Source organism: Rhinolophus sinicus, chromosome 3, assembly GCF_057876585.1.
Source record: "Rhinolophus sinicus isolate RSI-liver-muscle chromosome 3, RSI-T2T, whole genome shotgun sequence".
Taxonomy (NCBI): domain Eukaryota; kingdom Metazoa; phylum Chordata; class Mammalia; order Chiroptera; family Rhinolophidae; genus Rhinolophus; species Rhinolophus sinicus.
Genome location: NC_142503.1, coordinates 131,495,111 through 131,510,764, shown reverse-complemented (window position 1 = coordinate 131,510,764; position 15,654 = coordinate 131,495,111). Strand labels below are relative to the sequence as shown.

Below are 15,654 nucleotides of genomic sequence, written 5' to 3'. Positions count from 1 at the left end.
GCCCACTATCCCATGTGGGAATCAAACCAGCAACCTTGTTAAGAGCTGGCGCTCTAACTAACTGAGCCATCCGGCCGTCCCGAAGGCCGAGATCTTATTGATCGTCACAGCTCCAGCTCAGCACCTCCTCCCTCCAGTAAGCCAGGTGAGCAGGCCCTGTGTACTCCTCATTTATGGTACCTCCTAAAGCTGGGGAGTACACATGCCCTGTGACCCCTACAAAGATCCTAAGCAGACTTCTTGGTTATGAAAAATGTCACTTTGCTCAACCATCATAAATAATTCTTATAGTAACTTCAAAGCTGTGACAGTTATCTAGTTTTTGGTTATTTATGAAATGATGTAATGTAGGGACATCTACCACTCCAAAGAACCTTTAGTTTCTTGAGAAGCAGCATTAGAGTAGAAGCGGCATCGTGAAACCTCAGGTCACTGCTCTCACTGTAAAAAACAAGGGACCCTACTCCTGACACTTTCACTATTCAATCCTGAAATCCCTTGGTAATTTGCATAGGCCCAACTTGATACCCCAGGTATTAGTCTGCTCAGGCTGTCATAACAAAATACCACAGCCTGGGTGGCTTAAAACAACAGAAATTTATTTCCTCCGTTCTGGAGGCTGGAGTCCAAGACGAAGGTGTGGGCAGGCTTGGCTTCCCCTGAGGCGTCTCTCCTGGGCTCGCACTTGGCCGCCCTCTGCTGCTTTTTCACTTATCATGCCTCCATGCATGCAGCTATGTGCTCCCTCTCTTTCTGTGCCCTCATCTCCTCTTCTTACAAGGAACACCAGTTAGATTGGATTAGGGCCCACCCTAACAGCCTCGTTTTTGTGGTTACCTCTTTAAAGGCCCTGTCTGCAAATTCAGTCACATTCTGAGGTAGTGGGAGTAAGGACTTCAACATGTGAATTGGGGGAGGGGGACACAATTAGTCCGTAACACCCCATCATTACTCTGTTCTCCCAATAGCCTGTTTCTATCTACGGCCCCCTCTTTCCTTCCTCACCTGCAGTATGATGGCTTTCATTGCCGCCCCCACCCATTTCCCCTTTTTCCCTGGCTCAGCCTCACCTTTCCTCTCTGTTTTCTTGGAGTCGCCCTTGAACCTTTTAAGGTAGAGACGACCCACCTCCTTTTCCTCTCTCTCCCCTCCCAGCTGGTTTTGACTGTCGGTCTCCTGGCCGTGGTGGTTTATCTGTACACCGTGGTGGCTTTCAACTTCTTTCGCAAGTTCTACAACAAAAGTGAAGATGACGATGAGCCCGATATGAAGTGTGATGACATGATGACGGTGAGAGCCCGGCCTCCCTGGGAAAGCAGGGCTGCGGGTGGTTGGGTTATAGGAAAGGTTGAGACATACAGATGTCTCATCCAAAGGCGAGAAGTGTTCTGGAAAGATGGGAGCGATAAATATGGGTCTCATGGGCACTCACCTAAGGCTGGGTGGAGTGAGAAGCACACCACAGGGCAGAGCAGGGCATCCTGCATCTACATTTGTTTGTAGCCAAGATGTGAATTCCCTGTGTCTCACTGTGAATGGACCTGCCTCTGAACTTCCTGGAAGGCAAGCTTTGGATTCCGTGTCTCTGTGAGCTGGAGCAAAGTCCCATGAATCTGGCGCTGTTTATTTCAGCAAGCCGACGGGGGTTCTTTCAGCTGAAGAATGTCACAGCAGTAGGATGGGGTCAGGGGCATTCTCGTCAGGAAGGCCCCTAGTGGGGACGATGGGCACAACTCCGGGTGAGCAAGCAGAGCAGCCGGAGCATCTCCAGAAAATCTCTGGTGACCAGATGCTGGGGGTAGGTGCCAGTGCACTGCCCAGTCCTCTGATCACTTCTCTAGAAAATGGGTAAGACTTCTTGTCTAAAAACTCTCCTGTGCTTCTTGGGGCAGTGCCCTCCTGTGACAGCAACAGTTACCAGAGCACCAGTATGACCAGCACCCATCTCCATGCTGCCCAGGCTTTTGACTTACCACTCATAAGGCTGCCTTTTCCTCCCACCTGACCATCCAGGCCAGAGAGACTGTGGGCAGCCTGGCCCGTGAGCCAGTGCCCAGCCCTGGGTCGCACATGGAGCACGGAAGGAGAAAGCTCTTGTCTGTCGCAGGAATCCCAGCCCTCCCAGGTGTAAGGAGACTGCAGAAGTAGGTGGGGCCTTTTCCAGGAGGCTGTAGCTGTACCAGAAGTCCAGGCTAGCACTCTTAAAATTAAATGAAGGAAAACTAATATCTGGCATATGTGTCATACTCATCAGGGCTTAAAAGTCTTTTAACTTACACACCTTAAGTGGATTCTCTCGTATGTAGCAAATAGTTCAAAAAAAATTATTTTTAATGAGCAAAAACCATCATTCAAAGGCTAAATGTAACACTTTTTCCCTCTTGGTGGGCATGAGATGCCCAGAGGGTGTAGTGGGGACCAGCTGGCAGCAGGAACTGGCATCATTGAAGAGCGCCCGTCTCCTGCCTCGGGGCTGTCAGTACCTGAATGATCGGACCATCTGGCTAAAAGCAAACACCACTCTGCGACTTCGACCTGACTTGCTATTACTTTTCTGCTCTAGTGTTACCTGTTCCACATGTACGTGGGCGTGAGAGCGGGAGGCGGCATCGGCGATGAAATTGAAGACCCTGCTGGGGATCCTTATGAAATGTACCGCATTGTCTTTGATATCACCTTTTTTTTCTTTGTCATTGTCATCTTGCTGGCCATCATTCAAGGTAGGGTTGCCTGTTACGTTAAGTATGAACAGGGCTTAATCCAGTTCTCTTAGGCTGTAGATGCAGGGTGGTAAATTGTTTTAGATAGAGGTTTGTGCATTCCTTTACTTGTTAATTCAACAGACATTAATTGAGCATCTACTACATATGAGGCCTTGGCTATATATACAGTCAAAAGATTCACCCAGGCAGACACAGGCGTACCGTGTTTTACTGCGCCTCCCTGACATTGCATTTTTTTTACAAATTGAAGTCAAGAGCCTACACCAGCAAAAAGAATACAACTTGCTTTATTGCGGTGCTCTGGAACCAAACCCACAATGTCTCCATGGTATGCCTGTATAAGAAACTTGAGAATCCTTACAGAAGACCCCTTCCTGACCATTCCCCACTCTGAGTTGATAATTTCTTCTCATTCTGCTTCAATCTCCTCTGATCGAAGCAGATCTAGTCTTGCCCCAGACCTCATGCGTCCTCCCCTCCTCATTTTCCTCCCAAGCAATGGGATGGGGAAGGAGCATAGAGAGGAGCTGTGAGCGTTTGACAGGTTTTCTCTGCTTCTGGGGCAGGGGTACTGATAGTTACTCGTAGCTTATCGGGAGTTAGAGGAAGATGATGCATTTAGTTTGAGTCATGCAAGTTGCCTGATCTGTGAGACATGCAGGTGATGAGGGCTCATAAGCAGTTAACTATAATAGGTCTTCCAAGGGACAAGTCAGGAATGAAATAGCATAGACATAATATAAACAAACAAAAAATAAAACAATAGAAATGGGACCCATCGTGGTGGCAGTGGTCAAAGATGGGGTGTAGAGATGTCCCAGAAAGAGAAGCAAAGAAACTGAGGAAGAACCCTGAGACACATCAAGGCCGAAGGGGCTAGAAGAGGGAGAGCCCATAAGGAAGACAGAAAACGGACGGTGAGCAAAACAGAAGGGGTGGGGTTGGCACTAGACAGGAAACTGTTTCTAGGAGTGAGCAGTTGGCAGCCATGTTGCAAAAAGGTGGAGTGAAAGAAACAATGAGAAATGGTTAGGCGGGATGCAGCATTTGAAAACACAAGTATATTTTCTGATTTTGTTGTCATTAAATAGTTCTGCTTGATGATTTACTCTTACAAAACAGTCGCCTTTGCCATTTTCTCTATCGTTCCTCTTCCCTGAACCGATGATTTAAAACACATCTCTCTTTGTGTTTAAAATTCCAGGTCTTATTATCGATGCTTTTGGAGAGCTGAGAGACCAGCAGGAACAAGTGAGAGAAGACATGGAGGTATGTTCTTCTGACTGTTCACTCCAACTCTGTTTTTGTATCTCACGACAATTGGAAGTTTTAAATAATAGGTTCTGCTATTCCTTTGGGCCAGTCCTAGGCAAAAGGACCAAAAAAGTTTGTTTTCCACACTTGTCTTCTTCTAGGTGCCTGTCTACCAGCTCTGGGCATGTCTTCTGCTCTGCCCTCTGTTCTGCACTATTCCACACCCCTCCCTGGCTGTACCCCCTGCCGCCCCACCATGCCCCAGGCTTGGGCAGGCGCAAGCATCCTCAGCTAGCTAGGCGCTGGTTGTGTGGTACTATTGAGTAGACAACCAATAGTCTGAAGCACCTGAGAAATATTTTTCAGTGTCTCAATTCAAACAGATCATGACCCTTTTTCCACCTCCGGGTAATGCCACGCCTGCTAAGGCTTTTACTGCCTGTTGCTTTTCTAGACTAAATGTTTCATCTGTGGAATCGGCAATGATTACTTCGACACGACTCCTCACGGTTTTGAAACACATACATTACAAGAGCACAACTTAGCCAACTACTTGTGAGTACTCTCGGTCGACAGAGGTGATGGGCAGGGGAAGGCGAGGTGGAGCAAAATCAACAGTGACGCCACTTAGTTCAGTCTCTGCAGATGCCATTTCCTCCTATTTCTCTGAAAAGTACAGGCAATTAGGAAAGAACTTCCAGGAGTCCCCCCGAGCCCCTATCTTGGTCCTACGTTGTCTTACATGTGTGTTGGGGACCATGCCTGCTCCAAGCAAAGGTCCGTCCCTCAGCCTGAGGTTAGAGCCCATCCCTTCTCAAGGTCACCCGACTCCAGCAGTTTTTCATTCTCCACTGGAGTTTTCCTATCACAATACATTTTTTTTTTTTTTTAATCCTAAAAGAAAACGTCTGTGGCCCCACTTTCACTTCCAGCTACTGCCCTGCTTTTTGTTTCCCTTCCAGCAAAACTTGGTGGCCGTGCTCACTGTCCCTAATTTTTCTCTTCCCTGTCTCCTTTGCACCCAGTCCAGTCAGGCTTCCCACCTCACATTTGCTCGTCAGGGTGGCCCGTGACCTGCATGTTGGATTCTGTGATCAATTTTCAGGCCTCACCATGTCCATCCTCTCCTAGTAATATAATACACGGGCTCTGTGAGCGTGGGAGATTTGGGGAGGTGTTTCCATCCTGCTCTATCCCAGCACTGAACGCCTGGCACCCAGTAGGCAATAAATATTTCAAAGGTAAAGCATTCCCTCGAGAACAAGTTATTCGTTGCCTACTGTGTGCCATGACTGCCTGAGAAACTTGTAACTTACAGAATTTATAGAGAATAGAGACTACCTGAGCATTCAGATTCCAGAAGGGATCATCTTCAAGAAAGGAAAAAACACTGCTGCGCTCTGCCCCCTGCACTAGCCCTTCCCTGTGTCTACATTGTCAAAGAAAAGTAGCAAAGACACATCTTTTTTTGCTAGTTTAAGACAACACAAGTTTGTAAGTTTTTAAGTAACTTAGCATCCCTTTCCTCAAGTCCAGAGTAGTCACCATTGTTCACTAAGAGAGTTTGCATCTTCATGGAGGGGGAGGGGACCAAGGTGAATGTCCTTCTATCATGTTTCCCCGAAAATAAGACCGGGTCTTATATTAATTTTGCTCCAAAAGATGCATTAGGATGTATTTTCAGGGGATGTCTTATTTTTTCATGGACAACAATCTACATTTATTCAAATACAGTCATGACATCTTCTGGAACATCGTCCTAACATACTAAATGTGTCCGTCTGGCAGATGATCTTAACTGGGGCTTATTTTCGGGGTAGGCCTTATTTTCGGGGAAACACGGTGTAAAAGGTGAGCACATGGCCATGTGCCAGGACCAGTGAACAGAGAAGAGTGAAAGGTGTTACATTATCTGGGTTGGGCCCCCTTTCCACATCATCCCCCAGCGCTCTGTATTATAATGGCCTGTGTTCTGCCTGTCTAGTAGCGAGCTCTAGGGGAGAGAACCCATTTTATTCCTGTTTGAAACTCTCCCCCAAAAATGGTGCTAGGAAAAGAATCACAATGGCCTACATGCCTGAGTCTCAAACAAGGTAAGATATTGGCCCTGCCTTCCTTCTTCGTCTGATAAAGGAAAAGGGAGGAAGGAAAGGAATATATTTATAGCCTCTGCTGTGGGCCACAGTCTGAAGCTGTAAACCTAACAATACCTCAAGAGAACTCCAAATCTGGGCCACAGGCTCTCCCCAACCTTAGAAGGGTGGTATTTCTACTTTCTCTTTCTCAGCAACAGCCTCACAGTCCTTTTCCTAAAGGGCATTAGACTGGTTCCTTTGGACGCCGTCTCTGAGGTCATGTAATGCAAGCTGAGAACTCAGCCCCAGCCTCCCGGGACACTTGTGTGTTCCAGACAAACAGACTCAAACCTTAGACACATCGCAGAGCAAGTAAAACCACGCTGGCATTTCTCAGTTGTCTATAATAAAAAGAAAACTACACTTCTGGAAGAAGCAGAGCAACTTAGGAGACTAAGTACTTTCCAAAAATTCCACGACATATCCTCAAGACACACACGCCATTTCAATTCTGCATTCTCATAAATCGGCCTACTGAAAATTACAGGGTAGGAGTCGTAGTTACCAGTGATCGTTTTAGAGTAGCATCCTCACAAGTGATCTTAGCTCAGAGTTTGGGGACAGTAATAAAGGAGCTCTCCTCACAAAAAAGCTAATTTTGAGACTAATGTGTATGATTAGAAAGTGATGGTTTGTATCATTATGTCACATTTCCCCGCTTTGAAAAGGCCTGGTAGACGGCTTGATGCCAAACAACATATTGGAACCCTCTCTCCAGTTCATCTGATTGAGTAAATGAACTTGGGTTTCCTACCTGCAGTGTCTAGCACTATCTTTTTCTCATTTATTATACCTTTTGTCCTTGTTCCAGGTTCTTCCTGATGTATTTGATTAACAAAGACGAAACAGAGCACACGGGTCAGGTGAGGAGAAGAATCGTGCCCCCGTGTTAGAGCCTCCTTTCCCTAAGGCTCGAGAATCGGTAGAGCTTAAGCCACCTGAAACAGAGATGACCCCCCTGGGCTGTCACATGCGTTCTCCCACTGCTTTCTGCATTACTTATCTCTCTCTTTGTGACGGAAGAAGCCAAAATTCTAAGGCAACTCCAGTCTATTCCAAAAAACCTCCTGGTTATCCTGCCCAACACTGACATTTTCTAAACCTTTATGGTTACCGCTTCAGAGCCGAATAACTGGAGGTGGGGAGAACGTCATAGAGAAAAAGTCAAGGTGAAGCCGAGTGGGGGCGATAACAAAGAGCAGGAGAGGCGGTAAAATGCTGTGCGAGTATGAAGGAAGGTCTGTGGGAAAAGGGATTCTATGACTAGGTATGAACAAGAGAACGAAGGAGGAAGAGGCAGGTTATCAAATATTCAAACATCACTGGATTTGTAGGAAAACGTGACAGCTCCAACATTAGAGAGAGAGGCACGTGGTCTCCTTCACATCTGGCTTTAGCGCTCCAGGCATCTGCCTAAGCCAGCACTCAGTGTCCCCTCTTCATGCATTCCTCTACCAATTACAAATGACATGGAATCGGCCTACTGATAAAGCTTTTAGGTATTTTTAGTGGTGATCACTGAGTTTGAGGGACAGGGGGAAAAACAACTTCTTGCTCCCAACATAGGCTGGGAATAGAGCAAGAAAGAACATGCCAGTTGGGCCTCATATAAATCCACATCCATACTCCTCCAGGGATACATACAGAGCAAAAACAAACGGGTTTTTAGCTTACTGTGATTTAAAAAGAAGTCCCTTTTGTCCCCGTTCTTTCAGGAGTCTTACGTCTGGAAAATGTACCAGGAAAGGTGCTGGGATTTCTTCCCCGCTGGTGACTGCTTTCGGAAGCAGTATGAGGATCAGCTGGGCTAGATCGCAATGAAAGGAACGCCACAGCTCGGAACCGTCAACTTACCGTGAAATCAAAATCCTTCTTTTATACTTCTGCAACATTTTTGAAAAGTGACATTTTCTAAATGCCTCCCTTTAAAACAAGAAAGCGTTTGTTAAAAATCTGTGATATTTTTGAATTGATTGGGCTTTTTGTGCCTCATGGACATAGCCTGTGGGAGATAACCTGTCAAAATGTTAAAAGAAAAACAGGGATGACAAAAGATAATCAAGGAATCTCCAGCTGAATGCCTTCAAGGTTTTCAGTTCTAATGTAACTCGTTTGTTGGGATGGCATCACCCAGGAAAGGACTAGAAGTAGGAAGACTTGGATGCATAACACATGAAATTCTAAACACTTGACTATCACATGATAGTATCCACTAGTGACTCATGGTCTGAACTACAAAAAAAAAAGAAAAAAACATTGTAACTGCAGTCTAATTTTTTCCCATGGTACTTGCTAGTGAATGTATCCAGATTCACCTTGAAAAGCTTTAAGCAGTTAAAGAAATAGAAAAACACAAACCAACACTTTGTCGACACTGAAATATCGATTAAGTGCCTTAAAACCTCTTTAGATATAGCTATGCAAGTTTTTTATGTTTATGTTACCGATGGACATTTCCATTAATTAGTTGTGTTGATCTTCTGTCTTCCTTTAAGAAACTGCACTTGAAGGTTATTAATACAATTATTTTTTTCAGTAACAGCTTGTCAACTGCTGTTATTTGAAGAAAAGTACTGTACTGAAAAGTCAGAAAAATCTCAATCTTATGCCAAATTGAGTAATGCTTTACGGTCCCTTATAAGTAGTGGAGCTGCTGTGTTTAGGTGACTCTCCTTAACTAAGATGAAGTGCCCACTGCAATAAAGTAATACATACCTACCCACCGTGGTCTGGCCTCTTGTAATGCACCACTGCTGGATGAGTCTACAGCCATACTGTGGCTGCTGGGAAAAGGGACATGAGACAAGAAAGGGAAAAACTCCATAGAGCAGCCTTTGTTTATTGTGGCCAAATGCATGCCTGTTGCTGGCGCCTGTTCTCTGCAGCAGCAGCAGCACTTGCTCTGCTGTGAACACTGAGAGGAAGGAGGCTGGAAACGAGTGTCAGCCATAATGCCCCCTGCCCTGAAGCTAGGTTACCAGGCCCGAGAACAAATGCAATGAGCCTCTTACATGTATTACTGGGATGCTGACAAACATAGAGGTAGGCTCTCTGCGGTAAGCAGGCCGGGACACACATGCTTGTCAATCAGCTGTGCTTGGAGGACAGCGGGCCCACCCTTACGAGGCAGCTCACATTCATTGCAGGCACATTTTCTTTTTTTATCTTTTTTTCTTTTCTTTTTTTCTTTTGGTTAGGAAATCATGCTGTCCAACCAGTCCTCAAGCTCTTCCTCGGTAACATTTTTTGATGTACTTGGTTGCTCCAATTCCATGTTCTTTTCTTCCGTCACAGATGGTTTTGCGAGAACTAGGGAAGTAAAAGTAACGTTAACTACTTCACATTAGTCCCAAAATTAAGGGTTAAAGTTTCCCTGGGGTTCGTTCCATATAATTCAGCCATAATTATTATGTTGCTCACAACAAGGGGAAATATTCTATTGTTGCTATTCCTTAAGAAGATACAATAATATTTACACAAATTAATAAATTGGGTGGAAATTTGCTCTTCTATTTATTCTGAAGTTGAATCTCATAGTTCACTAGTTTTTTGTTTTTTTTTAAGACACAGCTGTTTTCTTTTTACGATTGTAGCAATCCTGGAAAGGCATCAAAGGTTCTGGAATGCAGCATATGGCTGAGGCCGTGGCCCTGGGCCGCTCCCTGTCAGATGGGCCCCGAGCTCACAGAACATGCACAAATGAGGAAGTGGTGTTCTTTCGTAAAAAATAAGCAAGCTGGTTAACTGGCCTGTTCAGTCTCCTGCTGCACAGCTGAGGGCTACGAGTATCTTAATGCCTTTTTATGGCACAAGTTCAACTCCCATCCCCAGGTTGAATTTTGTAATCAGACAGCAGCTCCTGAAGCCTGGTACATCGAGTGAGATTTGGAATGTTGTCAGAAAGGTCAGCTCAGGGCGAAAGCAGAGATGTGAGCACAGAAATAGATGTCAGTAGATAATGCCAGATCGATGGCAGACACCGACGGAAATGTGTACGGATGTGACCCCGTTTTCTCACAAAAACACTAGAATCAAGAAGCTGAATGGGGAATAAAATGAAAACCATACCTTCTTCTTCTTGGGCCACCTCCCCACCTTTCTCGGATTCCAGGTTCTGCAGTGTCTGGTCTGGTAAGATGTTATCTGCCACTTTTACAGGCGCATCTAAATTAAGCAGCAGATCTAATTCTTCTTCCAGGTGGTCTGCTGCCGACGGCAGGGGGGAAGCAGGTTTCTGAGAACTCTTTGAAGGACCCGGTCTTGGGCCAGCGTTACCCAGGTCCATGGGGCAGCGAGCAGCAGCAGATTTCAGCTCAGAGATGGACCCCCTGCCTCCAGGCCCCAGGGGCCCTTTTAACTGCATCCCTAGCCCCTTGCCTTCCTCATTTCTCTTTGGCTTCAGCTGAGGAACCTCTAAAGGAAGGGCGCTCTGAAAGAGAAGCAGAATGGCTGAGTTCAAAATGTGAGTCCTGCTGTACGTGCTTGAGTGGAAACTAAAGCTTAGGAAGCCATCAAACTTGGTGGAGTTGAGAACTCAATTCAGACAGGACGTTTACAAAGGGTGTCCAGTGTGGGGCTGGCCCTGATTTGGGTAAATGTGGGAGACCTCACTGAAACGTAGTAGGGCTGTGCCTCCCACTCTCCCCACTCCAGCTGTGTGCTAACCCACTCAGAGCTGAGATAGAAAGGGCTGTGTCTCCTCTCAGGCCTGAGAACCGACAGTACCATCAGTCTATCTGAATGGCCACTTAAATCTGGGATGAGACTGAAACATCTGTGCACGGCACTGGGAAGTAACTAGCAGATCTGTTGACTGTACAGATACAAAGACAGCACTAATACAAAGGGTAAGGGGCCGATTCAAGAAGAAAGGATGAGTCTCAGTAACATCATCTGGATAAAAAATTCCAGACACAGAAGAAAACATACTGTTGAATTACGTGTGTAAAAAGGCAAAAACAGGCAAAACTGATCCTTACTATGAGAGGTCAGGATAGTGATTTGAGGGAAATAGTGACTCAGGAAAGGGGTGGATTCTGGGGCCCTGGCAATACTGATTCTTCATCAGGATGCTGATTCCATGGTTATAAATACTTATATGTGTACTTTTCTGTATCTATAATTTAATAAAAGTTTAAAACTCCCCAGGTGATTATAATGTAGAGCCAAGGCTAAGAACCCCTGTTCTGGAGGGAAGGCCGGGGTGACCTGCACGGACAAGGTCAGAGTCCAGTTCTTTTGGGGGCATTGGCCCCTCTTTGTACAGTTAAGCATCCTGAGCAGATAGTTTGCTAGTGACTCTTCAGGGCTTTTAAGACAGCATGACTTTACACACACACTGAAACATTCATCCATCACTGTCAGTGTGCAGGGCAAAGCTGGGAGGTGGCCCTCTACTTTCATCTTGGAATCATTTAGTTTCCAGGCGTGTGGCATTGGTTTTGTTTTTTACCTCACGGGATTCTAATGTACAAACACAGCTGAGAATAGCTACTCTACCATGTAGGTGGGGTGGGGTGGACTTTAAAAGTATTTAGCCAGGTTTTCAAAGCTACTGCAATTATTGTATACCTTTACTCTAAGACCTGCCACTGACAGAACATCCTGCATTTTAAAACGTTCCCCACGCCTTCTGTTTCTCCTCTGAGTCCTGGGGCCCACGTCACCTTCATCTCAATGGTTCCCTGGATGTGTTCCACCAAAACGAGCTTGTCAGAACCTTGCACACCTCTGGACAGCCAACAGGAAACACAGCAGTGGCCCCGTCACTAAGACAATCCCAAACACCTATGGAAGCCCCCGGTGATTTCCCATCGGAGGCAAAGGCCACGCTCTCTACTTCTCTGTCCTGCCCCGAACTGTCCTCCAGCCCTGAATTCTACTTGCTGCCCTGAATCTGAGACAAGAAAGTACAGCAGAAACAACAATTGGGTGGGTAACTAATTCCTGGCTATACTCAAACTTAGCATCACATTCAACTGAAGAACGAAGTTGATCATTTTCGTTGCTAGGATTCTGTTTAAAATTAGTATTGCCCAGGATTTCACTTTTTTTAAAAAAGTCAATCTAGCCACAATTACATTTTCAGTTCCTTGTGGTACAAGTCCTTGGGCCTCCTAGGTCAATTCATCAATTGCCATTTTATACTATCTCCCAAATGTCTATTTCTAGCCTTTCGTTCTGAACTATAAATTTCTATATCCATTTGAGTAGTATTTTCACTTTGATATCTCAGAGGCTCAAATCCATAACGTCCAAACCTCACCCTTCCTAATGCTACCTACCACCGAGTTGCACAAACTGGAAAACCTGTAGTCATTCTTTGCCTGCTCGCTCTCCGTTTCCAGTCTTTCACTAAGTCCTGTTCATTTTTCTTTCGAAATACCTCTTGGTAGAGTCCAGTGCTCTGCCATCATCACCCTCCTCCAAACTGCAGTATTCTTCACCTGGGCCCGTGCAACAGCCTCTTAATATGCTTCTCCTCAGCTGCTCTCTCCTCTTGCACATGCAGATTTCCAATAAACACACCCATACCATCCCACAGTCCATTCTACAGCCCGCTTGCTCTTACTGTGATCATTGTCTGTGGTAGTGTTAACGCAGATCTGAGTGGGTCACGCTTCTTTAAATTCTAACTCATGTTCTTTGCATCTCAGCTTGTCTGTCACTTCCTCAGGAAAGCCATTCCAATCACACCAAAGTAGATCAGATTCACTATATCATGTTCTCATAGCTCACTGTCACTCTCCTTCCCAGACGTCATCACAGCTTATACATTTGTATGATAAGGTCACTAGTACCCATCTTTCCCACTAGATGAAGCTCCAGAAGGGCAGGAACCGTCTGTCTCCTCAACCACTGCGTCCTTCCTACCTCACATAAATACTTTGAGTAAAATACCAGCCTGACTTTATACTTTTACATTCCATTCATTTCCACTACATCTAATTCTTTACAATGTTTCAAATATAAAATGGGTAAAAAAACAACAACAACAAAAAACCTTTAAAAAATTATTTCATACTCCCTTAAAACTTTACAAAATGCTACCTGGTACAAAATCGTCAGCGTTACGAAAGAAAAAGCTGGGTCTGAGACATCCGGCAAAGGGTTATTTTTCACTATTTTTCTTCTCTTGCCCTAATCCATACCAGCTTGAAGATGCCATGAGGGTTTTTACCTGGACCAATTCGGCAGCAACATTGAGTCGGAGTGAGAGAGGCAGTTCTTGAAGGGCTTGAACCAATGACGCACAGTCCACGTAAAATGCTGAATTCTGTAATAAATAATAAATAAATAAGATATGTGTACAAATGATCTACAATATCAAGTGATGATTATATATGTCCTTTTAGAAAGAAAAGCAGAAGACGATAGAAAGTAACTAAATAAATCATTCCCCTGGAGTTATTTTCAGCTGGGAGTAAGATTGTAAACCACACTTAATGTGGTTATAATTTCTGTCATTTCCACATTAAGATGTGCAAAACCAAAAGCACCTTCTTGAGCCGCAGCTCATGCTCTCAGGGCAGCAGCAGAGCAGTAGTCACCCCCACATCAGGAACCTGAAAACGACCCCCAAAACTGAAAAAAGGATAAGCACGCAGTGAAACCTAAGTGGACACCTCCCTCACATTCAGATGCCGGTCTCCGGGCGAGGACGAAGGAGCTGTCTGGGAGGTGAGGTGGGGCTGAGAGGCACAGCCATAGGAGCCCGCGAGGTGCACACATGCGCCTCCTCCAACCAGAAAGCAGAGGACGGACGGAAACTTACCGTCCAGGCAGCAGCACGCTGAGCCCAACACTAAAAGCTCCCCTTGACTCCCTTCCCACTTGCAGAAGTCAAGTCATCTCCATGCAATGACCTCACCAACTGACAGTATGAAAAGACATTCCAGATTATCCCATGGCTTAATACTAGTAGAACAGCTGCGCCTAGGCGCTCTGGCCACCCAAGAGAAGGAACAAACTAAAAGGGGGTCACAATGAGCTCCCGTTAGAGGCAAACATCACTGACCTCCTCGTCTACCAAGGGCGGTCACAGGCCCAGCTAGAACCTCGTCTTAGTCTGTAATCACCGACTTCAAATTAGAAGAAAACCCAGGGGTCATGGCGTCTAATCCTGATTCCCCTGCAGGAATGTCTCGGGCAGATGAGCTTATGACAGGAGGCAGTCAGTCATTCCTGGTGGACTCAAGAAGAGCCCTGAAACTAAACTGAGACCCACTCTAACCCCTACTCCCCACAGACGTACTACATGGGGATCAAAAGAAACAATGTGGCTTTTCAACGGCCTTTCTTAAATTTTCCAGAGATAGCTAGCTAGCTCTTAGGTAAGCAATGCTGGCCACACCAGACGTGGCCTGGAAAAAGGCCATGTCTGGCCTTTTAAATCTAAAAATATATAGTATTTAGGGAGCAGGATGGAGGGTAACAAAGCCTTGATAAGAAAGTGGAAAATTCGGTAAGTGTCCAGTCCTTTCCTTGGTTCTGTCCTCAGCACCTTAAGTGCCATGAGCAAGACCAGCAGGTCTAAGTCTTTGGTTTCAAGTTTAGAGAAACCCTCTCAACCATAAGAAAGGTGTGATCCTGGATACTTCACACATGGGCAAGTCCCACATCACAATCTAGAAATCTCACGCTGCCCACAGCCAAGGTAAGTCTGCAAAGTCACACATGTAGACACCCTCCTTTCAGCCAATAAAAGAGCAAGGATTTCCTTCTGCGATGGCCGCGACCCTACACCTGTGGCTCTCTTAGGTCTCTGGAGGAGGGCTGTGGAGACACGCTGGGGTCTGGCTAAGTGTCCAAACTTCCTCGGCCCTTTTTTGCATCATGTGCAACATGACTACAAGGTACATCATACACAACGAAGTTTGTGAGATCGCACAAAGACATGGGGAAGGGCCAGGCTGTGCTTCTGAGCCACCTTCCAAATGACAGACATTCGGTTAGGTCTGAGACTGCAGTGTCCCCTTGCCCCCATTTCTAATTCCCTTCCATCACCCAAGTCCCAGCGGACATTGCACCGCTGACAAGACACTTCAAGCCACCACGATGATGGCTCCTCATCTCCTTGCAGAAGTCCCAGAGTCTAGAATCTGCGCTCAAATGCCACTTTGTAAGAAGACTTTGCTTTTTTCGTCACTAGTTTGCCTCCTAAAGGGCTAAAGCGAAAGGCCTTAGATATAAAGTGAGCTGAAGTGAATTGCTTATAATAGTAAAGCATGAATTTTAACATAGGTTCAATTGGAATAATAACCATGAATTAGCTTTTTGCTACATGTTTTAAAATAATTAATAGGTTGTTTCTGCCTGGAGTGCCCAGTCCCCACATCCACCTGCCAACTCTGACGGTCACTGGCGGTCAGAGGACGCAGCCTGGCCTGCGACAGACACCAGCACACCGTGGCGCTCTCTCCTGTACATGCTGAGGCTGGCAGAGGGAAGCCAGCCTTGTTCCTCTTGGAACAAAGCCCCTCCACCCGACTTCTGTGCCATCAGAGTGCACAGAACTCTGGGTAGTGAGAATCTGTAATCTG

General features: G+C 45.8%; 2 protein-coding genes across 10 annotated transcripts in view; one reads left to right on the top strand and one right to left on the bottom strand.

Moving 5' to 3' along the window:
* The window catches only part of RYR3 (ryanodine receptor 3), a 481,902-nt gene extending 472,976 nt beyond the window's left edge, over nt 1-8,926 (top strand). For all 9 annotated transcript variants that reach the window (XM_088797123.1, XM_088797126.1, XM_088797122.1 and 6 more), the window contains 6 exons: nt 1,156-1,290; nt 2,564-2,720; nt 3,928-3,992; nt 4,432-4,532; nt 6,924-6,975; nt 7,828-8,926. In XM_088797123.1, coding sequence (XP_088653249.1) covers nt 1,156-1,290; nt 2,564-2,720; nt 3,928-3,992; nt 4,432-4,532; nt 6,924-6,975; nt 7,828-7,923 — 606 coding nt within the window. In that variant the 3' untranslated portion in view covers nt 7,924-8,926. The remainder of the gene's footprint in view (nt 1-1,155; nt 1,291-2,563; nt 2,721-3,927; nt 3,993-4,431; nt 4,533-6,923; nt 6,976-7,827) is intronic.
* A 9-nt stretch (nt 8,927-8,935) lies between these two features.
* Nucleotides 8,936-15,654, bottom strand: part of AVEN (apoptosis and caspase activation inhibitor) — a 144,771-nt gene continuing 138,052 nt past the window's right edge. The window contains exons 5-7 of the mRNA XM_088796940.1: nt 13,293-13,388; nt 10,181-10,541; nt 8,936-9,421 (exon numbers count right to left, since the gene is read on the bottom strand). Coding sequence (XP_088653066.1) covers nt 9,306-9,421; nt 10,181-10,541; nt 13,293-13,388 — 573 coding nt within the window. The 3' untranslated portion in view covers nt 8,936-9,305. The remainder of the gene's footprint in view (nt 9,422-10,180; nt 10,542-13,292; nt 13,389-15,654) is intronic.